We start from the raw sequence: 19,057 nt of genomic DNA on the forward strand, positions 1-19,057 counted from the left end.
CTCGATGACCTTTCAAGGTCCCTTCCAGCTTTATGAGATAAGTATATCTCCAAGTTAAATTACAAAAAAATTAAATTAAAGTTACTCACATCAGTAGTCCTATGGACTTCTGCTGGAATATATCCGTATGTAAAGCAAAAGTTTTGTCTAATTCACTCTCTCCATTAGGTATTGAAATGGAGGTTAAAACTGCATCTATCTGTAAAGTACGCTAACTGCATTGCAATTTACAGTTCATAAAGGAATTGTGTACTGCTCTTAATTTTGTTACAGTGAAGTTAAACTAAAAAGGATTACTCTGTTTTCTAAACCTATGTTGCTGAAGTTGCGAATAACGGAAGAATCTCGGCCTTATTTTGACACTAACAAACCTAAAATCGACCCTTTGGGAAAACTTGTATGCATCTCTGCTTGCCCCCTCCCACCTCACAAACTGAGTGGTGCCAGGTGAGCGGCTTGATGCCTGTCAGAGTGGGACACACCACCGAAGGGAATCCCTTCGATAAGTGAAATAATTGCCAAGGGTATGTTGTCTGAGATCCAGTCCAGCCTGTTGTTGGCCTTGTTCAGCAGAGAACAGTGCTATCCCAAGAACTCATTCTAAGACCAGCACACTGTAGAAATGTCTGTTTGTCCAACAGCCTGTTCTAGGACAGTCCAGTTCAGCTTTCCTTTTCCTCCTCCTTGGATTTACACCTGTTAAATAGGGATGGTGGTGAATTGTAAAGTGACAAAGAAGGCTAAGCGATAGCATACCTGGAAGATCCACTGTCTCCCTATAAAGTTGATCTTCATGTCCAAGCATTAGCTTTGACGTGACAAGTCTGAACACTAGCAAAGACAAGTATGCTTTGGGCTGTTAACAGGTGGCTGTTTTCATTCAGTTTGGGCGACTGGTTATCTTCGGCCCCGATCGTGAAAAGGCTTGCGTGCCTGATTTACGAAAGGAGACACCCTGCTAGCTTTGTGGTGCATGAAGTGAGGCACAGGAGGTCATCCTTGTGGTACTTTCGACCTCCTAGAGGGCAGAATTATGTTCATATTTCGCTTTCCATGGAAATGAAATTGACACCTATAGAATCTGATTAAAAGAAGTGCTCTTGCTTTTGGGCTTCATACATGGTCACGAATAACCCCATTGCATTCTTTGTAAGAACAGCGGTTTTAACCTGCGCTTCCTGGCCAAATTACTGCTGGGGCAACAACATTCTGCCTCATATTTTTCTCCTTCTGTTTCAGTTACATACAATAAAGCCCTGCGCGGGACTATTGTTTTAATCCCGCTCCCATCCCGCCCTGCAATTCCCACTGCCATTCCCACCTGCTCCCGCATTGTTTGTTGAACTTTTGTCCTGCTATTATGGCAGCGGGTTCTGGGCTCTACCCTGCAGCAGGACTGGGGTCCCAAGGATCCTTCAGGACCTGCTGCCATAACAGTAGGATGAAAATTCCCTCCTACATTGTTTGTTGAATGGGAGTGGGTATTGTGGAGTGGGACAGGAGCAGGATTAAGAAAATAGCCTTCATGAAAGTTCATGTTGTGTTTGATGCAGGAGGCCTGGTTTGTTTGGTTTTTTTTTTTAATCCTGTTCCCTCATTGTTTGTTGAATTTTTACCCCACTGTGATGGCAGTGGGTCCTGGATCCCAGTCCTGCTGCAGGGCTCTAATACACAGTTTTTTCCTTTCCTCTAGCCTGCTGTGTTAATGTTGCTGTATCTCAGCCCAGAGGTGCCTGGATGTGACTGTGAACAAAAGGGATATGATTCCTGTGGTCAGTGGGGTTGGTAAAGCACTTTGAGATCCAGCTGGATGAAATGCTTTGCATAAATGCCAGATGGCTACTTTGGGCATTGACATCTCAACATTTGCGTGAGCACGGTATATTAGTGGGTGTTTATTTTTAAAGAGCCCCTGTGAATCCTGTTTCTCATAGTCCAAAGAGAAAAAGAGCCTGACATTTGCAGGTATTGTAAATGTCATTTGACAGATGCCTTGCTGCATTACGTCAGCTTTCATCAGTAAGGATTTAGAAATACTGTTTTCTTGTGTGTTTGCCAATTGCCTGGGTGTACAGGAAGAAAATAGATTTACAATACAATAAAAGCTAAGCTTTGCAAGGATGAACTTCCCTCTGAAGTTAGTTTCCAGCTGTGAGTTATTTGTGAAAGTGAAGGTGCTTATAAGAGGTCACATAAATAGTTTAATTTGAGTGCAACATCACAATATTAATTAGATCATACATTTAATGTGGGCTTAAAATATGCTTGAGTAGACTTTGTGGTGGCAGCAGATGTTGGTTAATGTTTCACTTAAGTGTTGCATTGAACCTGTCATGTTCTTTGAAGTTAGACTGGGTAATTGGCTGTCAAATGATTTATTAGTGTATCCCTGCCCTCTCCTAGAAGTGCATAGGGAGTGCTTTCTTTAGCAGTGGGACACGAGTAAAAAATATATTCCTTAGTTTGCCAGCAGCCACATAAACTTAGGCTATGTTCTCATTAGCTCTCTCAAACAAAGCGGAATCTAGGTCAAATGCTTGAATAGGATTCACCAAGGAAAACCCAGGTGCTGCAGGAACTTGTTTGTGTTTGAGTTTGTGGCTGTGAGAGTCACTTGCTGTTAGACTATTGCTCTAGTATTGTATAGCATACGATTGACAGGCACTAAATAGTGCCTCTCTTTTAGATGAGCCATTAAACACAGGTCCTGAAATTTTAGTGGCCCTTACAGTTATTGGGAGAAATTCAGAGGTGAAGTTCAAGGTTTACCCAGTGATGAGCAGCCAAAATCTTAACAACGGGTTCCCTCCTCCCCCCACGAGGGAGTCGTTGCCCACCCCTCCCCCCCGGGACTCCTGCCCCATCCAACCCCCCCACGTTTGTTGATGCCCCCCCAGGATCACTGCCCCCAGAACTGGGCAGGAAGGTCTCGTGGGCCACCATAGTGGGTGCCCACCCCACCCCTAAGAGCCAGAGGCACCTGCCGGGGGGGCGAGGTGGGGAGTCCCGGCGGTGCTTACCTGGGGCAGCTCCCAGGAAGCACCCGGCAGGTCCCTCTGGCTCCTAGGAGAGGGGGAGCGTAGCTAGGCGGGGAGCAGGGGGAGCAGCCGCTCCCCCCCCACTGATCACATCAAAAGTGGCACCTTAGGCACCAACTCCCTGGGTGCTCTGGGGCTGATGCACCCACGGGGAAAATTTGGTGCACCCACTGGCAGCTCCCCGCCCCGCGCCCGGCCCCAGCTCACCTCCGCTCCGCCTCCTCCCCTGAACCCACCGCCCCGCTGTGCTTCTCCGCACCGCGCCCCCCCCCCGGCTTCCCGCGAATCAGCTGTTCAGCGGGAAGCCGGGGAGGGCTGAGAAGCAGGCGGTGGCTTCCTACTCAGGCAGAGGGTGGCGGAGGTGAGCTGGGGCGTGGAGCGGTTCCCCTGCATGCCCCCCGGGGTTACCTGCTGCGGTGCAGGCGGCCCTCCTCGCGCCCCCCTTCCCCCGTCCCAGCTAACCTCTGCTCCGCCTCCCTGGGCCTGAGTGGGAAGCCGCCACCTGCTTCTCAGCCAGCCCCAGCTTCCCGCACCAACAGCTGATTCGCGGGAAGTTGGGGGGGCGGGGTGGTGGAGAAGCAGAGCAGGGCGGTGTGTTCAGGGGAGGAGGCGGAGCGGAGGTAAGCTGGGGCCGGGGGTGGGCTGGGGAGCTGCTGGTGGGTGCTGTGCACCCACCAAATTTTCCCCTTGGGGCTCCAGGGTTGGAGCACCCATGGAGTTGGTGCCTAAGGCGCCACTTTTGGCCGGTTAAATTTAGAAGCCCTTTTAGAACTGGTTGTCCCTCGTTGAACAACCGGTACTAAAAGGGCTTCTAAATTTAACAACCGGTTCTAGCGAACCAGTGCGAACCGGCTCCAGCTCACCACTGGGTTTACCCATTGGTGAGTATGACAAAGGGAATCTGAGTTTTACACTCTGAGAAGCTAAGAAAAGAGAGTAGCAGGAAAAGCAACTAACAGGAGGGTGGAAGAAGTTAAATTCCCTCCTGCCCACCCACATCCATTAGTACTGCCTTCTGGGCCCTGCTTGAAGAGTGTCTACTAGCTCAAATGCCTTACATTCACTTACAGGTGTGTAACTTATACCACCTTGTGCATCCCTCTTTCATCTGGCCCATCAAGTGGTACTTGATTAATACACACTTATATCCAAGTATAGCTTAAAATTCAAGTGTAAAGTGAGTTGAAATCCTTAGGTGTGAAAGATACTTCATAAATATCAGATACTGAAGTATGGTAATAGTCAGAAAAGGGAAGGTAGTAAGAAGGTGGTGCCAATCTTATCTTGGGGGCATTCAGTGTCACATTGGCTGAGATCAGAAGGGAAAAGATAAGGCCCTGCTGCTGGTTCTAGCACTGCAGAGCTGACACGACTCCGGAGAGAGAGTTGGTTTCTTTTCTGGTTATGACATGTACAGAATAAACAAGCAAGGTAAAACTGTGAAATGTATGTTGGTAGGTGTCCAGAGATTTCCAACTCAAGGCTGATCTTCCTTGGGAACTTCTATCTGCATAGCTATGTCTCTCAGGAGTGTGAAAAAGCCACAACCCTGAGAGACAGGGCTGGTGGGATAGGCAGGAAGGGATAGGAGGAACCTACTAAATGAAGCACATGATGTTGGGGGGCTGAAATGGGTTTGTAAAGCTCTCTTCAGCAGTTCTGGATCCAGCCTGAATCCAGAATGTTAGAGTGGTTTGAATCCAAACAGTCCAAAGTTTGGGGTGTTGTGACCTTGCGTTCCGGTTTGAACCTGACTTTGAGCCAATTTGATATGGGGTCAGTGATGGCTAAACTTCACACATCCGTTTTTGTAAAGTCACTTTTTCTGAGTAAAATCAAAAAACCGGTAACTTGCCAGGAACACACTTAACTTTCAAATTCAGGTTTCGAGGCGTGTGGGGTCGCTCTTGCAGTTGGCCAGCAGGTGGGAGAGAGCCACTGTGTGCACGATGCAAGAGGATGTTAACAGAGCAGGGCCCCAAAAGCACAAGGCCTTTGGGTACATCTACACAGCAACTGAACACCTGCATCTGGCCTGGGTCAGCTGACTCAGGCTGTGGGGCTGTAAAATTGCTGTGTAGATGCTTGGGCTGGAGCCTGAGCTCTGGGACCCCATGCCATGGGTCTTTTCTTCCAGTATAAATGTACCCTGTGGGCTTGTATACACTTAGTTAGAACTTCACCCGTTGGTGTAGGTACTCCACCCCCCTCTGAGAGGCAGTAGCTCTGTCGGGGGCACAAGCCCTTCTGTCGACATAGCACTGTCTACACCGGGGATTAGGTTAATATAACTGCTTTCCACACCCCTGAGTGTCGCAGTTATACTGACATAAGTTGATCGTGAAGACCAAGCCGAAGAGAGTGCGGGGTTGGCAAATGCCCAAGCCGAAACTGAGTTGCAAATTATGTTGCATTGTATTGTATAGAAAAAATTGTTATGTTGAATTTCACATCCAATATAGAAATTTAAGGGTGAGTTCAAGTCTATATAGTTATAAAGGTTACAGTACCATTATATTGTTTTATAAAAACTCGCCAACACAGAAAATAAGCTACTCCTATTTATTTCCAAATGCAGTATTGATCCAAAAGTATCAGTTTATTGGTGTTTTTTACAGAAATTTAAGAACAATACAATTCACATCAATTTTTAAGTCTCTTATTTTGTCTGTTAACTGTCTCTCTAACTTGACTTGGAGCATTTATTCCTTATAAATTGTCTGACACTATTATTTTGTGCATTGTTTACATCTTTAAGTTTGTTTCAGCTCTTCTCAGATTTTGAGAGTAAATTGGTTTCTAAAGGCCACTAAAAGCGTAGGCAAAAATGCAGGCCATTAAACACGCGCAGTTCATAGCTGCATGTGGAAGTACAAGTGTTTGAGTTTTATGGCAGTTCCACAGCTGATGAGACAGTGTGTACGTTAATGAATGCACAGCAGAATAAAACCCTTTAGTAACCACCCAGGCTTTGACCTAAACTCTTACAATCCTGTTTCGAGGTGAGGCCAGGGGAAACCTTGATTTTATTTACAGAGCTGCTGCATAACACCTTTTGATGGTTGGTTGTGTCAGCATTTCCATTATAAACCCCATATTAGAGTTCTTATAACTCAGCTGTATAAATGTGAGCTGGACTTAAATTTGGAATAAAATATCTTGGTTTGGAAGTGAGCATTAAGGCTGGCGAGCTAGCCTGCTGGCCGTGCCAATAATATTGCTGTGCGAAGGGCTATAATAATGATACGGCTCTTCGCTTCCAAAAAGTGCCTACAAGAAACTTATTTAGCAAAGATCTGTTATTTGCATATGTATCTTGCAGTGACTTTTTATTCCCCCAAAAGTAATGGGCCAGATCCTGAGCTGCACCAGAGCCTGTGAGACTCCTATGCACTGCTGTTTTGAGGAGGAGGAGTAGGTAACACAAAGGTGATTTTTAATAGCTTTTCTTTGGTTCTGGGACTGGCTAGGTGCAACCTCAGTTCTGCTCTAAATGACTCCAGATACAATAGTCCCCAAAGGCCATTCCAGTAGCGGAAGATTTCTGGAGCATAGATGTGTCCTAACTAAACGTTGCGTGTTAATGTTGGTGGGTTATATTGGCACTATACTGCCTATTGATTTTCCTACACCTGGAGAGTCCCAGAAGAGCTGGATACAATAGATGTCAACTTGAGTTGTACAAAGCAGATGGAAGGGAACAGTGACTTGAACCCAGGTCTCCTTCCTCCCAGGTGAGTGCACTAACTACCAGGCTTTAAGGTGTTCTGGAAGTGTTCTCTCTCTCTTCTATTGAAGTTGTTCCAACTTGCGTAAATAACTGAAGTTGAACACCTTCAACAGGAGAGACGAAGAGAGAACCAACCCCGTATTCCCCAGCCTAGTGTTTACTGGGGTCATGTCCCTTCTCCAGGGCAGAGATTTGAACCTTAATCTCCTATATCCCAGGCGAATGCCCTAACCACTAATCTATTAGGTATAAGGGGGAATTACTGTCCACCTACTATTTTGTGAATGGCAGTCCCCTGTGAATTTAGCCTGAACTTTCATCTGTTGTGTCAAATTTGCAAATAGCTTTGGCTGGCCCAAAACTGCAAATAAAACTATAGGTCTGAAAAACTTGGCCCAGCTTTAGTTGTAGATGGAGGGGAAGCACATTACTGAGCAGACAGGAGACTGCTCATTCTGTGGCGCTGCTGAGCCCTTGCTTATTTTATATAATGCTCAGGGCCCCTGAATGTAAGGGCGTTTCTAGACAAACAGTTTGTCGTGTACTCACTGCGGTGTAAATCTACCCTACCCTAGCCTGCCACTTATTAAGTGCCCATGTGGACCATGCTGCCATCTACTAAAAGTTGCTTTCTTCACATTGACCTACTCCGCTTAGAAATAGGAGTAGGTCAGTGCACACTAGTGAACTTTTGTTCCACAGTAGCAAGCTCCCCATAGGTGGCAGTTGTGCAGCACAGTAATGCACGGTAAATTTACACACTGGCTTGCCCCATGCTAACAGTTCATCTAGACAAGCCCTCAGATGAAAACTGAAGGAAATTCAGGGAAGAGCGGTAAATGGTTGAAGAAATATGGAGAGAGCTAAAATTATGTAGCCTGTCCACTGTCAAAAGTACTTGAGGGGTAGAAGCCAAGGAAGAAGAGGAGTTTAGGGTAGACCAGTGAGTTAGGCTCGGTCTGCACTACATACATACTTGAAAAATCAACACCCCTGAGAAACCTAGTTATACCGACCTTCACTTCCCATGTAGACTGTGCTATTTCAGTGGGAGAGCTTCTCCCGCCTATGTAGTTATTGCTTCTTGTGGAGGTGGAGTTAAGCTAATGGGGATGTCTCTCCTGTCACCTTAGGGCAACTTCACCAGATGCAGCACAGTTGCACTGATGTAAATTTGTAGTGGAGACCTACTCTTACAAGTAGGAGTAATGGTAGAAATTGTGAGCAATGGAAACTTTAGGCTGAACATCGTGTATTGGGGGACGGGGAGGAGGAGGGTGTTACTGTGGCGTAGTTTTCTAGGAAAATGAGTAAAATTCATTACGCAAGTCATTTGAAACTAGACTGGGCCAAGTATTCAAGAATATACTATAGGGAACAATCTCACATTGACAGGGAGGATGGAAACGATAATAGGTATTTTCCATCTCTGTTTTCTATTTTGCTTTTTTGTCTTTCTCAATAACTTCCAATTACGTATTTCAGTCTCTAATTCACTTGCTATTTCATGAATGCTGCCTGTCTATCCTTATCTATTTGAAGGAGGAGACATTGGTCTGATTCTGATCACACTGGTGGGCAATAAATGATTACATTATTAACTAACCGTTTTTTACTGATTTAATCAGTAAAAATCATTGAGGCAAATCTGATCCACTGCCACTGATGTATACACTTTATCTAGAAGGAGTAATCTATCTAGGAAAATGGTTTTTTTAAAACACACAATACAGAGATGATGAGAGACTCTTCTCTTGCAAATTTAGTGTATTGCAGGTTGCAAAATGAATAGGGTACCCTGTAGACTATATAGACTTTAAGAAATCAAAAAAAACATTTAGCTTTTGTTATGATGTTTTTGATTTGTTGGTTTAAAAAAAAAAACTGTACTGAAGACATTTTCTATAACGTTACTTTTGAACTTTTAAACGTAATATGGATTGTGAAATATAACTTGGTTTTACAGCTGCAATTCAGATTTGGTGGAAACGTGCTCTGTATTGTAAATACATCACTGAAACTAATAACCCAAGGATTCAGAGAGAGATTTATGGAAGTACCTAGCTTGATCTGTTGTTTCAATTCCACGTACTCTTTCTTCCATGCATTTACATATGGTGTGGGTGCGATTGCACTTTTAAAAGCAATGCTTTTAAAACAAAACAAAACAAAAACATTACACAACTTGGGTTAGGGTTTCCTTCCTCCTAAGGTCTTTGAGTTGTTGCGTTGTTTTCTGTTTCCCTTGCTGATCACCTCAATTGTATAGCTGATAATTAGTCTTCTGTAGTGTAACTATAAATTAGGTACGTTCTGGTTTGACTCTGTATTTAGGGTTGAGAGCTGTACATACTATATACAGCTATAGCTTTTCAAAATCTACAAATGAAAAGTGCTATACAAAATGTAAGAATTATGTATCTCTCTATTAATGAGATCAGACCTGGCCAAACATTCATAGGTGTGTCTCAAGCTCCCTCCTCCTGCAAAAAGTCGTCATTTGTAATGGGCTCATCTAGGGAAGTAAGACTTCTTTCTGTCACACCCTGTTTTAGACTGGGGATTAGTAATGCTTTTCAGCAGGTTTTGGGCGAGGAGCTAGAGCTTGTCAATGGTGGCTAGGATGGGCAGGAAGCTGTACGTACTTTTGTCTGATTAGTGTATAACTAGTGTAGTCATACTTCTCTTCACATATAATGGGGTCTTGAGCCAATATTTGACTGTAACTTGGTTTCTTACTATACAATGCAGTTAGTGGAGGAGTGTGAGCAAAAGGTTTGTGTACACAGCAATTTCTTGACGAATTATAACTCAAAATTTGTTTCTGTACAAATAGCAATTCAGCTGCATATAATAATTTCAAAACTTGGTTGGAACAAGCAAGTTTTCTTTATCCCTTGTATGCTTTCCCCCCCATCTATCGCCACTCAATATTTTGTCTTGCACTCTCCATGTTTCCTTTTAGTTTGAATTGAGGAAAAAAATAGTTGTGCTGGCCTGCAATTTTTTGAGATGGTTGATTCCGAATCTGATTCGATGGCACATCTCCCTTAATCCCTCTATCAAGAAAACGGTTTGGTACCATGATACCAGCACACACCGTTTACATATTTTTAAAAAAGGCTTCCAGTGTATATTTTAAGTGCCGTTGGTGTTGCAGTACTTCTAACACCAGACATCTTGGAATTTAAAAGACTGGATTTCTTGACCCATTGCAGGTGTCAAACCTTACAATTTCTACATATTTTTAAAAATTTAATTTCCTGAGAGATTTCCCTTTTTGAAAGAGCTGTATATTGTTTTTATGAATCAGGCAGAGTCTGGAGTGTCAACACAGAATTTTTTTTTAAATGCAAGTAATTGTCGTCTTATACAGTATACTACCTCTTTTTAAATAATCACCCCAGGTCTACAAATTGAGGACTCTCAAACGTGGACCTCTTCTTGATAGCGGTTGTTTGGTGGGCAACTCTTCTCTGTCACAGATATGTACTTCACTTTCCCTCCCCTTTGGATTCTGAAATGGAAGTTGCTTCCTGATTTCTAAGAATGGGTGTCTTCAAGTCCTAATTTCCTTTCTCTGTGAAACAGATATCTCTAGGTATGCCAGAAAGTGATAAATATGACAATAGTCCCCTTTATTATTTGATCAGAAAGATAGGATTCAGTTATATAATAAATAACCTTATACGGAGAGGTGGTGCTCTCATGTAAGAGGTGTATGCCTATACCATCTATGTTATGTGTGTTTTTATGAATAAAAAATGTAGGTAGATATGCATATAACTTTGTGTGTCCTTTTATATTCAAAGAATGATAACATGACCCATAGAAGAATGTTACTTACTCATTGCATTTGTGACATTGCAGTTAAACGATGGTGGCAAGGCAGCTAGAGCCCAGGTGGGGATAGGTGATGTGGTTCTCACCATTGATGGGACAAGTACAGACGGGATGACTCATCTGGAAGCACAAAACAAGATCAAGGCCTGTACAGGCAACTTGAACATGAATCTGCAAAGGTAAGATTTTTTTTTTTCCTTTCACATCTGCTGTTTTAAGAAGGAACACCTCTAAATCATTTAGCTAAATATGTGCATTTGCTGACTATAATTGAAGGATAATGGTATTGTAGGCCTAGATGTATTCATTGAATCTAGAAAAGGGTTAGATACAAATTTGAGCGGATGGCTGCCTTTCCTCATCTGCGGGTGGACATACAGTAGAACTTCAGAGTTATGAACTGACTGCTCAACCACATGCCTCATCTGGAACCAGAAGTTCACAATCAGCAGCAGTAGACATCCCGCCCCGCCTGCCCCCCCCCCAAAAAAAAACTAAACAAACCCCAAATACAGGACAATACTGTGTTTTAAATATAAACTACTAAAAAAAAATAAAGGGAAAGTTTGGAAAAAAGACAAGGTAAGCAAATTGATTCTATGCTTGTTTCATTTAAATTAAGATGCTTTAAAGGAGTCCTTTTCTTCTGCATAGTAAAGTTTCAAAGCTGTATTAAATCAGTGTTCAGCTGTAAACTTTTGAAAGCATAGCCATAAAGTTTTGTTCAGAGTTGCAAACATTTCAGAGTTATGAACAGCCTCCGTTGCTGGGGTGTTCTTAACTCTGACGTTCTATTGTAGTTGTCACTGCGTTAAGCTGAACCTTTCTCCCTTCTTGGAGCTTTGGTTTTTGTTGTTAATATCTATCTGTATGGGATATGAGCTGAACTTTTGTTTTCCCAGGCTTGCCTGCTCCTGCAGCTCCTCTCTCCTGACTGCTCAACCCACATCCTAGATTTTCTTTTTCTCGAGTCTCTTCTTCCTCCCTTATGTCTGGCTGGGAGAAAAAACTGCTTGTTTCAGCCGTTCTGTTTACAGTTAGCTTTCCCCCTAAAACTCCACTGGTGCTAGCAGCAACAGTGAGACAAACGTGTCTCCTGCTGTGAGTTGGGTTAGATGCAACAGTAGTTAAAACATTAGAGGGCAGCCGATACTATTGGACCCACAATTATTAGCGCTAGTGAAGAATTTTAGGGGGGAAGAAAAGTGTAGAGAACGCCTTTGAGTCAGCAGAACATTTTCCAGCTTGATCAGCATCTGCAAACGATGTTTCAGGCAAACAGTGCCAGCCTGTTACAGATGGTTTCTCAGATGTTTGCAATCTTGTGTTTATATTGTGAGTCTACACCAATAAGCATTCAAGTAAAAAGCTTTCTGAACAAACTGCAGTTGGAAGGCCGTTAATCCTGTGCAGTAATGTAATCTTTTAAAAAGATAAAGCCTTTTTAAAGGAAATAGTCCAGTCTTGCTCTTTTAAACAAGTACTCAGGGCAGGCTATGAAGAAGTGACAGCTGATAAAACAATGTTATTCATGTGGGATCTGAAGCTGTTTTGCTTGGGAAGATGATGGCCAGGGCAAACAGTAAGAACAAGAGGTAAAGTAAAGATAACCAGAGACTGTACAAGAGGATTTGGGGACTAATACTCACTGGTTTATATTTCTTGGATTATAAACTTAATATCAGTTGAAGGAGAAGGTTTTTCTTGAGGGGAAAGCTCAGGACTCTAACAGAGTCTGGATCCCTTTCCAGAAATTTTGCAGGAGTAGCAAAAGAATGGGGGGTGGGGGGAAATCTGTTTGAAATGTGCATGTTTGTTTGCATTGTCATATCACGTAGAATTTTTATGATTTTATCAGTACATATTGTTTCTCTTTGAAAGTCTCCATTAGGAGTCCTGAACTCTTGCATCATTCTGATGCATCAGGTAGAAGCAGTAGTCAGATTGTGTCAAAGACTCTGATGCTTATGATGCTGTGATGCTTTCTCTCCTGTTTTCCTCATAGTTCCTGTTTTGCATCTCTGCTAGTCAGTCCCTGAAACCTATTCCTACTCTGTCATGCCTGGAATAAGCTGTTTCAAAGCATATCAGCAAGTAAACTGAGGAAAAGAGGACAGTACTCTGAACTATGAAGTAAAATTCTCAGAAGCCATCTATTAATGATGTATCCAAGGAGTAGATAGAGGCAGTACTGGTGATACAGAAGTCTCCCAAAATGTTTCTCTATTCCTAAATGTCTATGGTATTGCTGCAATCACTGATAATCAGCCTGGATTCATTAATTTCAGTGGACTTTCTGGAAGCTAAAGCTCAGGCTAGCCTCTCCACTCCTAAGATAAGGAGGCCTAAGGAAATTCCCAAAACTATAGCTGCTGCTGTTCTGACTTTCAGGGTCATCCTGTCACATATATACCAAAACTGGAATGATACAGAGAAGATTAGCATGGCCCCTGCGCAAAGATGACATGCAAATTAGTGAAGTGTTCCATACTGGAATCAAACTCTATTTTGCAACAGGGGAGGTTTCTTGCCTATGCCACTGATGCTTTGGCTTGCATTTCATAAGAATGGCAAAACTGGATCAGACCAAAGGTCCATCTGGCCCAGTATCCTTTCTTCCAACAGTGGCCAATGCCAAGTGCCCCAGAGGAAATGAACAGAACAGATGATCATCAAGTGATCCATCCCCTGTCGCCCATTCACAGTTTCTGGCAAACAGAGGTTAGGGACGCCACCCCTGCCCATCCCGGCTGATAGCCATTGATGGATATCCTTCATGAATTTATCTAGTTTGCGTATTCTGAGATTAACAATAGCTGGGTTGTCTGCGGATGCAGGTTGATATAATCCTTCTAAATCTTAAAATAATTGAAGTTGGGAAGCCTTCCCAAGATGAAACTGCTTGTACTCTAGATATTTCATGAGGAGATAATTTACTGTCTGTATAATCCACCCAACAAAGTGGAATGTCTTCCTTGGGGCTGGCAATCTTCAAAAGTTACGTTGGTCCTGGTGTTGCCATTTTTAATTTGAATGCCAAAATATCAGGCAACTCTCAAAAATCCAGACTCAGTTCCTGCTCTTCAGAGTGTATAATTTTAAATTTCCAAATCTGCATGGAAAATTGATAGATTCCTGAGCCCGTGTGGAGTCCAAGTTGAAGTATTTGGGGCTCTACTTGGATGCAGGGGTGTGGTTTTTAGTGCAGGGTTCTCGGATGCAGGGGTTTGGTTCTTAGTGCGTCTGTTCATTATGTGCCGTGGAAAACCAGTTCAATTGGCAATTTGCGTTCAAATGTTTGCAGAAGAGTATGCCTCTGTAGGGAAAATAAATTACTTTATTTTTCAGAATAAAATAGCACCATATATTGGTTAAATGTGTAATTGGTTGCTATCCTGCGATGGAATCGGAATTACAAGTATCACAGTTAAAAAGGGATCCTTTCCTGGAGACTTCCAAAGTACAACTGTATAAATTCATACTTGCCAGATGTGCAGAGTAGTATGTCTCTAATAATATTAAAAGTAGTTTCAGGTACATAATTTTTTGTGTGTATTAAAAGGCATGTCCCATAAGGGCATATTTCCAGCATTCTTCATTAGGGGCTATAATTTTGTGTTTGCTGATTCCTCATGTAAGAAGTGGCTGAAATAACAGGCTTTTGTAAAACTTGCAGTTCGGTTCCTCAGATCCTTTATTTTGTAAAAGTGATATGCCTTTTTGTAAGCTCTGAAAAATTCCTTTTATGGGATGTGTCCTTTCTTCCCCGTCCTCTCAAAGACTTTGTAGCTCTTTTGCTCCCCGATATTTTATTTTTCAGTCAAAGTACTTTATTGGTTCCCATGAAGACAGATAGAAAGCAGATGCTGGCTTTTTAAATGCATTTCCAGCTTGAGTAAATAATTATGTAAGTTACTGAAGTGAAGCTAGTCAGAATTTCTATTTTAAACGTGTTTGGGGGGGGAATATTTCTAAAAAAAATCCTTTCCCCATGTTTTTACGGTTCTCAAAAATCAGAAGGGTAAAGAACTTGGATTTTACCGTTGCATGAGGTCATATCAGTCAAATTTCTGGAAAAAAATTGTTATTCCGTTACCATTACTAGAAGCACACAGGCATTGAGAAGAGACTCTAGAGTAGTCTGTGGTCCAGTAAGGTTTAGTGTTCTGAAGTAGCAAGTGTCCACCAATGCTGCACACCAAAAAAGTCTCTGCAGTTTTACAATTTTATCTTGATCAGATGCTGAAGTGACTTTTCGGATGAGTTTCCTTTAACTATAAAATAGTGCTTAAAGGATGGAATTTTCAAAAGTACTCCTTTTGGCTTCAGTGAGAGTACAGTTAGTCCACTGTTGAGCGCTTGTGAAAATCCCACATTAACTCCCTAGAATGGTTATCTTGATGTGTGTTCTGGTTCTGTTGGGGGGAGAAACTGATTCCATACACAAAGATTAAGGTACCATTTGTAAAAACCAAACTTATTTTATGTAAGTCCTGCCTGCTGTGTCCCTGATCTTATAAACATTTCTGCATGTGAATAGTCCTATTGAAAATATTTCCAGTCAAGAAAATATCCAGAATTTTGAAGTGGTGTCCCTCCTCCCAATGTATTTTGTACATGTGATTTTTCCAGAATCTGCATAATGGCTCATTGTCCAAGAGAACAAGATCAATTCAGTTTTGTATGGTTTTTGTTTGTTTTCACTTGAAGAGCCAGAAGCAGGCTGTGTGGTGGTTTGCCTTGGCTTTGAGCACAGTTCGTCTGTAAGCTCCTTTTAGCAGTTCCCTCACTGGTTCATACAAAATGAATGCCAGAACAGTCTGATTTTAGAGATTCTGAGCATCCACAGCTTCCATTGATGAGGCCCAATTATTATTGATACCGATTGTCTTTTTAACCCATCTTCCACTGTGTCAAGTCTGTACTTAGAATGTAAGCTACTTGGGGCAGGCATGGTGTCTGGTAGCTCTACGATTAGGTACCTACCTTACTTTTGAGGTGAGTTAAACTATTAAAGTAACATTTAATGATAAAACTTAGTTTTAACTATGTGCTGCTCTCATGGTGAGGCTGGAACCTTGTTCTGACTGGATGCTTCTGAGACTCAAGCTCTCAGATTGATAGTTTCATAAATCTGGATTTGCCCTGGAAGACATGGCTCCAGTGTTGCCAGTCTCAAGTATTGAGAAATCCGTGAATAAGGCTTCAGAAAGTCATGATTTTTTTTTAATCCATCTTTATATTTGTTTTCTGGTTTTTGAGCCATTATTTTGCACTTGCTTCATGTTTTCAAGCCTTTTTCTCCACAACCCATCAAAACTAGAATTTTTTTTTTTTTAAAAGGTGATTTTTCTCAAAAGGTTGGAGCAGTTGGAGTTTTAAGGTATCACATGCCTGATGATAAAACTGGAAATTGACAGTACTGGGACTTTTTCCTAGTGGAGTCCTCTTCATTGATATTTTCAGGTTCTTTATTTAACCAAGGCATAGCAAGAGAACCTTATCCTAATCCTGCTACGCCTAAGAAAAAGGACTATTGTTACAGCATCTTTGGCACCAGCAATCACAGCTAAAATGGGACTTCTCCATCTGACTAGTCCAATGATTTGAACCATGATATAGAGGGAAACAATTCCCATTCCAACTCATTTCAGATAGGGTCCTTTGCTGCTGAGTTAAGACCTTGTCAATACTCTGAATTTGTTGTTGTTTGTCCCATTCTGCTAGGCAAATGCACAATAAGAGACATTTCTTCTCAGACAAGTTTACAATCTAAATAAGTGATATAGACAAGGGCTGGGAGAGAGGAAGTGGTATCCCCAATTTACAGATGGGGAACTGAGGCCCAGCGAGACTAAGTGACTTGTCCAAGGCTGCACAAGATTATCTGCTCTTTGTCCCCTATTGCTTCTCTGGTAGTCTCTGTTTTTGAACAAGCTATTGAACAGATTGAAACTATTAACAATATGCATTTCACTGTAGATGATGGTTAAACCGCCTACTGTCAGGTTTGAGTTTTAGGCTGCCGTGTAAGGATTTTTTCCCCCCATGAGCTGCATAAGGGTAATCTTTTAAGAAACTTATGATGAGAGGTACTCTTGCTTTTGTCCAGCTTTGGTTTACTTTGGTCCTCTTCCCTTCCCATACACAGGAATTCTTTCTTTAGTTTTAATGATTGTTAAAGTTTATAAAAAATTTGTTGTGCTTGTGCACATACTTACCTATAGAAAATAAGAGACCGTGTACCTAGTTTCAGACAACAATTCAGTTTTGAGCTTCTGCAAGTTGTCTGGGTTTTTTTTTTTTTTTGGGTTAGTTTGACAGTGCATAGCTAATAACTTCTCTGTCAGCCTTTCCTGGAATCCACCTTTCATTATAATACTTAGCACTTGTAGCCCTATTCATCCAAAGACTTAAAAGCTCTTTGTAAACATTAATTAATTAGATAACACTTCTTGCTTCAAAAGAGATTTTTCTTTGCAGTGAAGGTTAAGCAGAGATATTAAAGGGTTTGTTGCAGGTCACACAGCAAGTTGCTGGCAGTCCCAGGAAAGAATCTAGAGGTTCCAATTGGCAGTCTTGTGAATCTCTCCCTCAGTCACTAGTATCCTGATCTAAATCCAGTATCCAACATCGTTCCTTAGAATAAAGTGGAAGGATGTTAGGTATTGAATTAAGCCCCGAGTGTCAAAGCTAATGCTGCAAAATGAATTAACTGAAGAACAGAATTGCTGAAGACTTCTTATAAAATTTAAACATTGCCGTTGTGCTTTGAGGATGATGACTTTATTATAACTAGAACTGGCAGTACTGCCTGCTTTACTTTAACCATTCAGTGTGAAATTTTCCATGCTGAGTGTCTGCCACAGGCTTTTATGGAATGTTTCAACAAAAACAGTTGAGCCACTTCTGAAAATAAGGTTTAGGAGAAAAAGTTTTGCCAATGTTAAATTCTTGTATTTAATTGGGAAGCTTAGTTCTTCTATATTTTGGAGCAGGAACCTGAAATTAAAGAATGCTTTTGCTGTCCCTCTGAAAATCCTCCCAAATTTGGCCAGGTTGTAAATCTCTGAAAATCACCATTTGCACATGTTCATTAGGGGTTTGTCCCCAAGATTTTCCAAAGACGGTCCACACAGAGTATGCTCTCGAGAGTCCAGGGGTTAGGTGCTGAGCTGGACTTCTCCTGAAATTGCTTCTGCTGGTTTCTGGGTGGCGCTATGGTGCTAGGCACCAGAAATTGGAGCAAAGAGGCTATCTTTTTTGTATGCTCGATGTTCTGTCTGCCAGAGTCCATGACAAGGGGGAAGCTATCTGACTTGGTTGCCGAGAGGTTAGGTGCATTAGTAGGGGCTGGGTACAGGAATGGAGTGGGACAGGCTGGGGATGTGTCGGGGAACATGGGGACAAGATCAATCTGGGGTAGGTCAGTCTGGGGTATTGGTCGAGGGACGTCTACATAGAACCCATCATTGAATATCAGCAATACCAGGAGGGATGAGCTGGAATGCCAATGAGAAGCACAGTCAGGAAGGTAACTGTAATACTTTCCTCATGGATTGTATTTTCTAAATGGACAACCAACCTAATTCTCAATTACTGAGGGACAATCTCCAATCATTGGTATAATTTGCTTTCCACAACCAAACCTCTGTACAACTTTTCACGAGTGATGTACCCGAGTATTCATATTTTAATATCTAAACTGTATTGTTAAATCTATTCATGTAAATTTGAGTTATTGCTGATTAGATACTCTATGTATCTTATGACTTTTAAAAACAAACTTTGTATTTGTGGATAATCTAAGCACTATACCCCGATGTGCAGACACTCTTTTCCCAACCTATTTATTATAGAATATTTTTTAACGTTAGCTTTAATAAAAATTTTAAATCTGTATGTTGATTGCAAAATAGCTTTTAGTTTGCCTTCTGCATATTGCAGAAGCATCTAAGGGCAAGTCTACACGTAAAATGCTGCACTGGAATGAAGATGCTCTAAGCTAATGAACGAGCTCTCTCATCGGTTTCGTTAGTCCACCTCTATGAGAGGTAGGTATGTTGGCGGGAGAGGCTCTCCTGCTGACTTAGCAATGTCTACATAGGGGGTTAGGTTAGAATAACTGTGGTTACTCAGGTGTGGATTTGTCACATCCCTATGATGTAATTATATAAGTCTGTAGCATATACCAGACCTCAGCCACAGAAACATCTTTCCACATAATGCCTGTGTGAACTATACTCACTAAGCTATTGCATGAGTTGTGTATGTCTATTTCCAGTTTTGGTGGAAGAGAGCTGCCAGCGCTTGTGAAAGCAAAAGTTATAGAAAAGTAGCTTCTAGGCTTTTTCTTTAGTTTGCTGTTACCAGTCTTGCTGTCTTAAACTTCTTCCTTTTCCAAGCATAGATTGCTATAGTTTAAAAAGACAAGCAACCTTGACTG

At 41.9% G+C, this 19,057-nt stretch overlaps 1 protein-coding gene and 1 non-coding gene across 25 annotated transcripts in view; both read left to right on the top strand.

Moving 5' to 3' along the window:
• PDLIM5 (PDZ and LIM domain 5) overlaps positions 1-19,057 on the top strand; it is a 179,610-nt gene that overhangs the window by 43,563 nt on the left and 116,990 nt on the right. For all 24 annotated transcript variants that reach the window (XM_038399133.2, XM_043512623.1, XM_043512638.1 and 21 more), the window contains exon 3: positions 10,639-10,790. In XM_038399133.2, coding sequence (XP_038255061.1) covers positions 10,639-10,790 — 152 coding nt within the window. The remainder of the gene's footprint in view (positions 1-10,638; positions 10,791-19,057) is intronic.
• Positions 13,002-13,106, top strand: LOC119855333. Its single transcript, XR_005292835.1, has one exon. It is a non-coding gene; the product is annotated as a U6 spliceosomal RNA (small nuclear RNA).

This window comes from Dermochelys coriacea, chromosome 4 (assembly GCF_009764565.3).
Source record: "Dermochelys coriacea isolate rDerCor1 chromosome 4, rDerCor1.pri.v4, whole genome shotgun sequence".
In the NCBI taxonomy this organism is placed as follows: Eukaryota; Metazoa; Chordata; order Testudines; family Dermochelyidae; genus Dermochelys; species Dermochelys coriacea.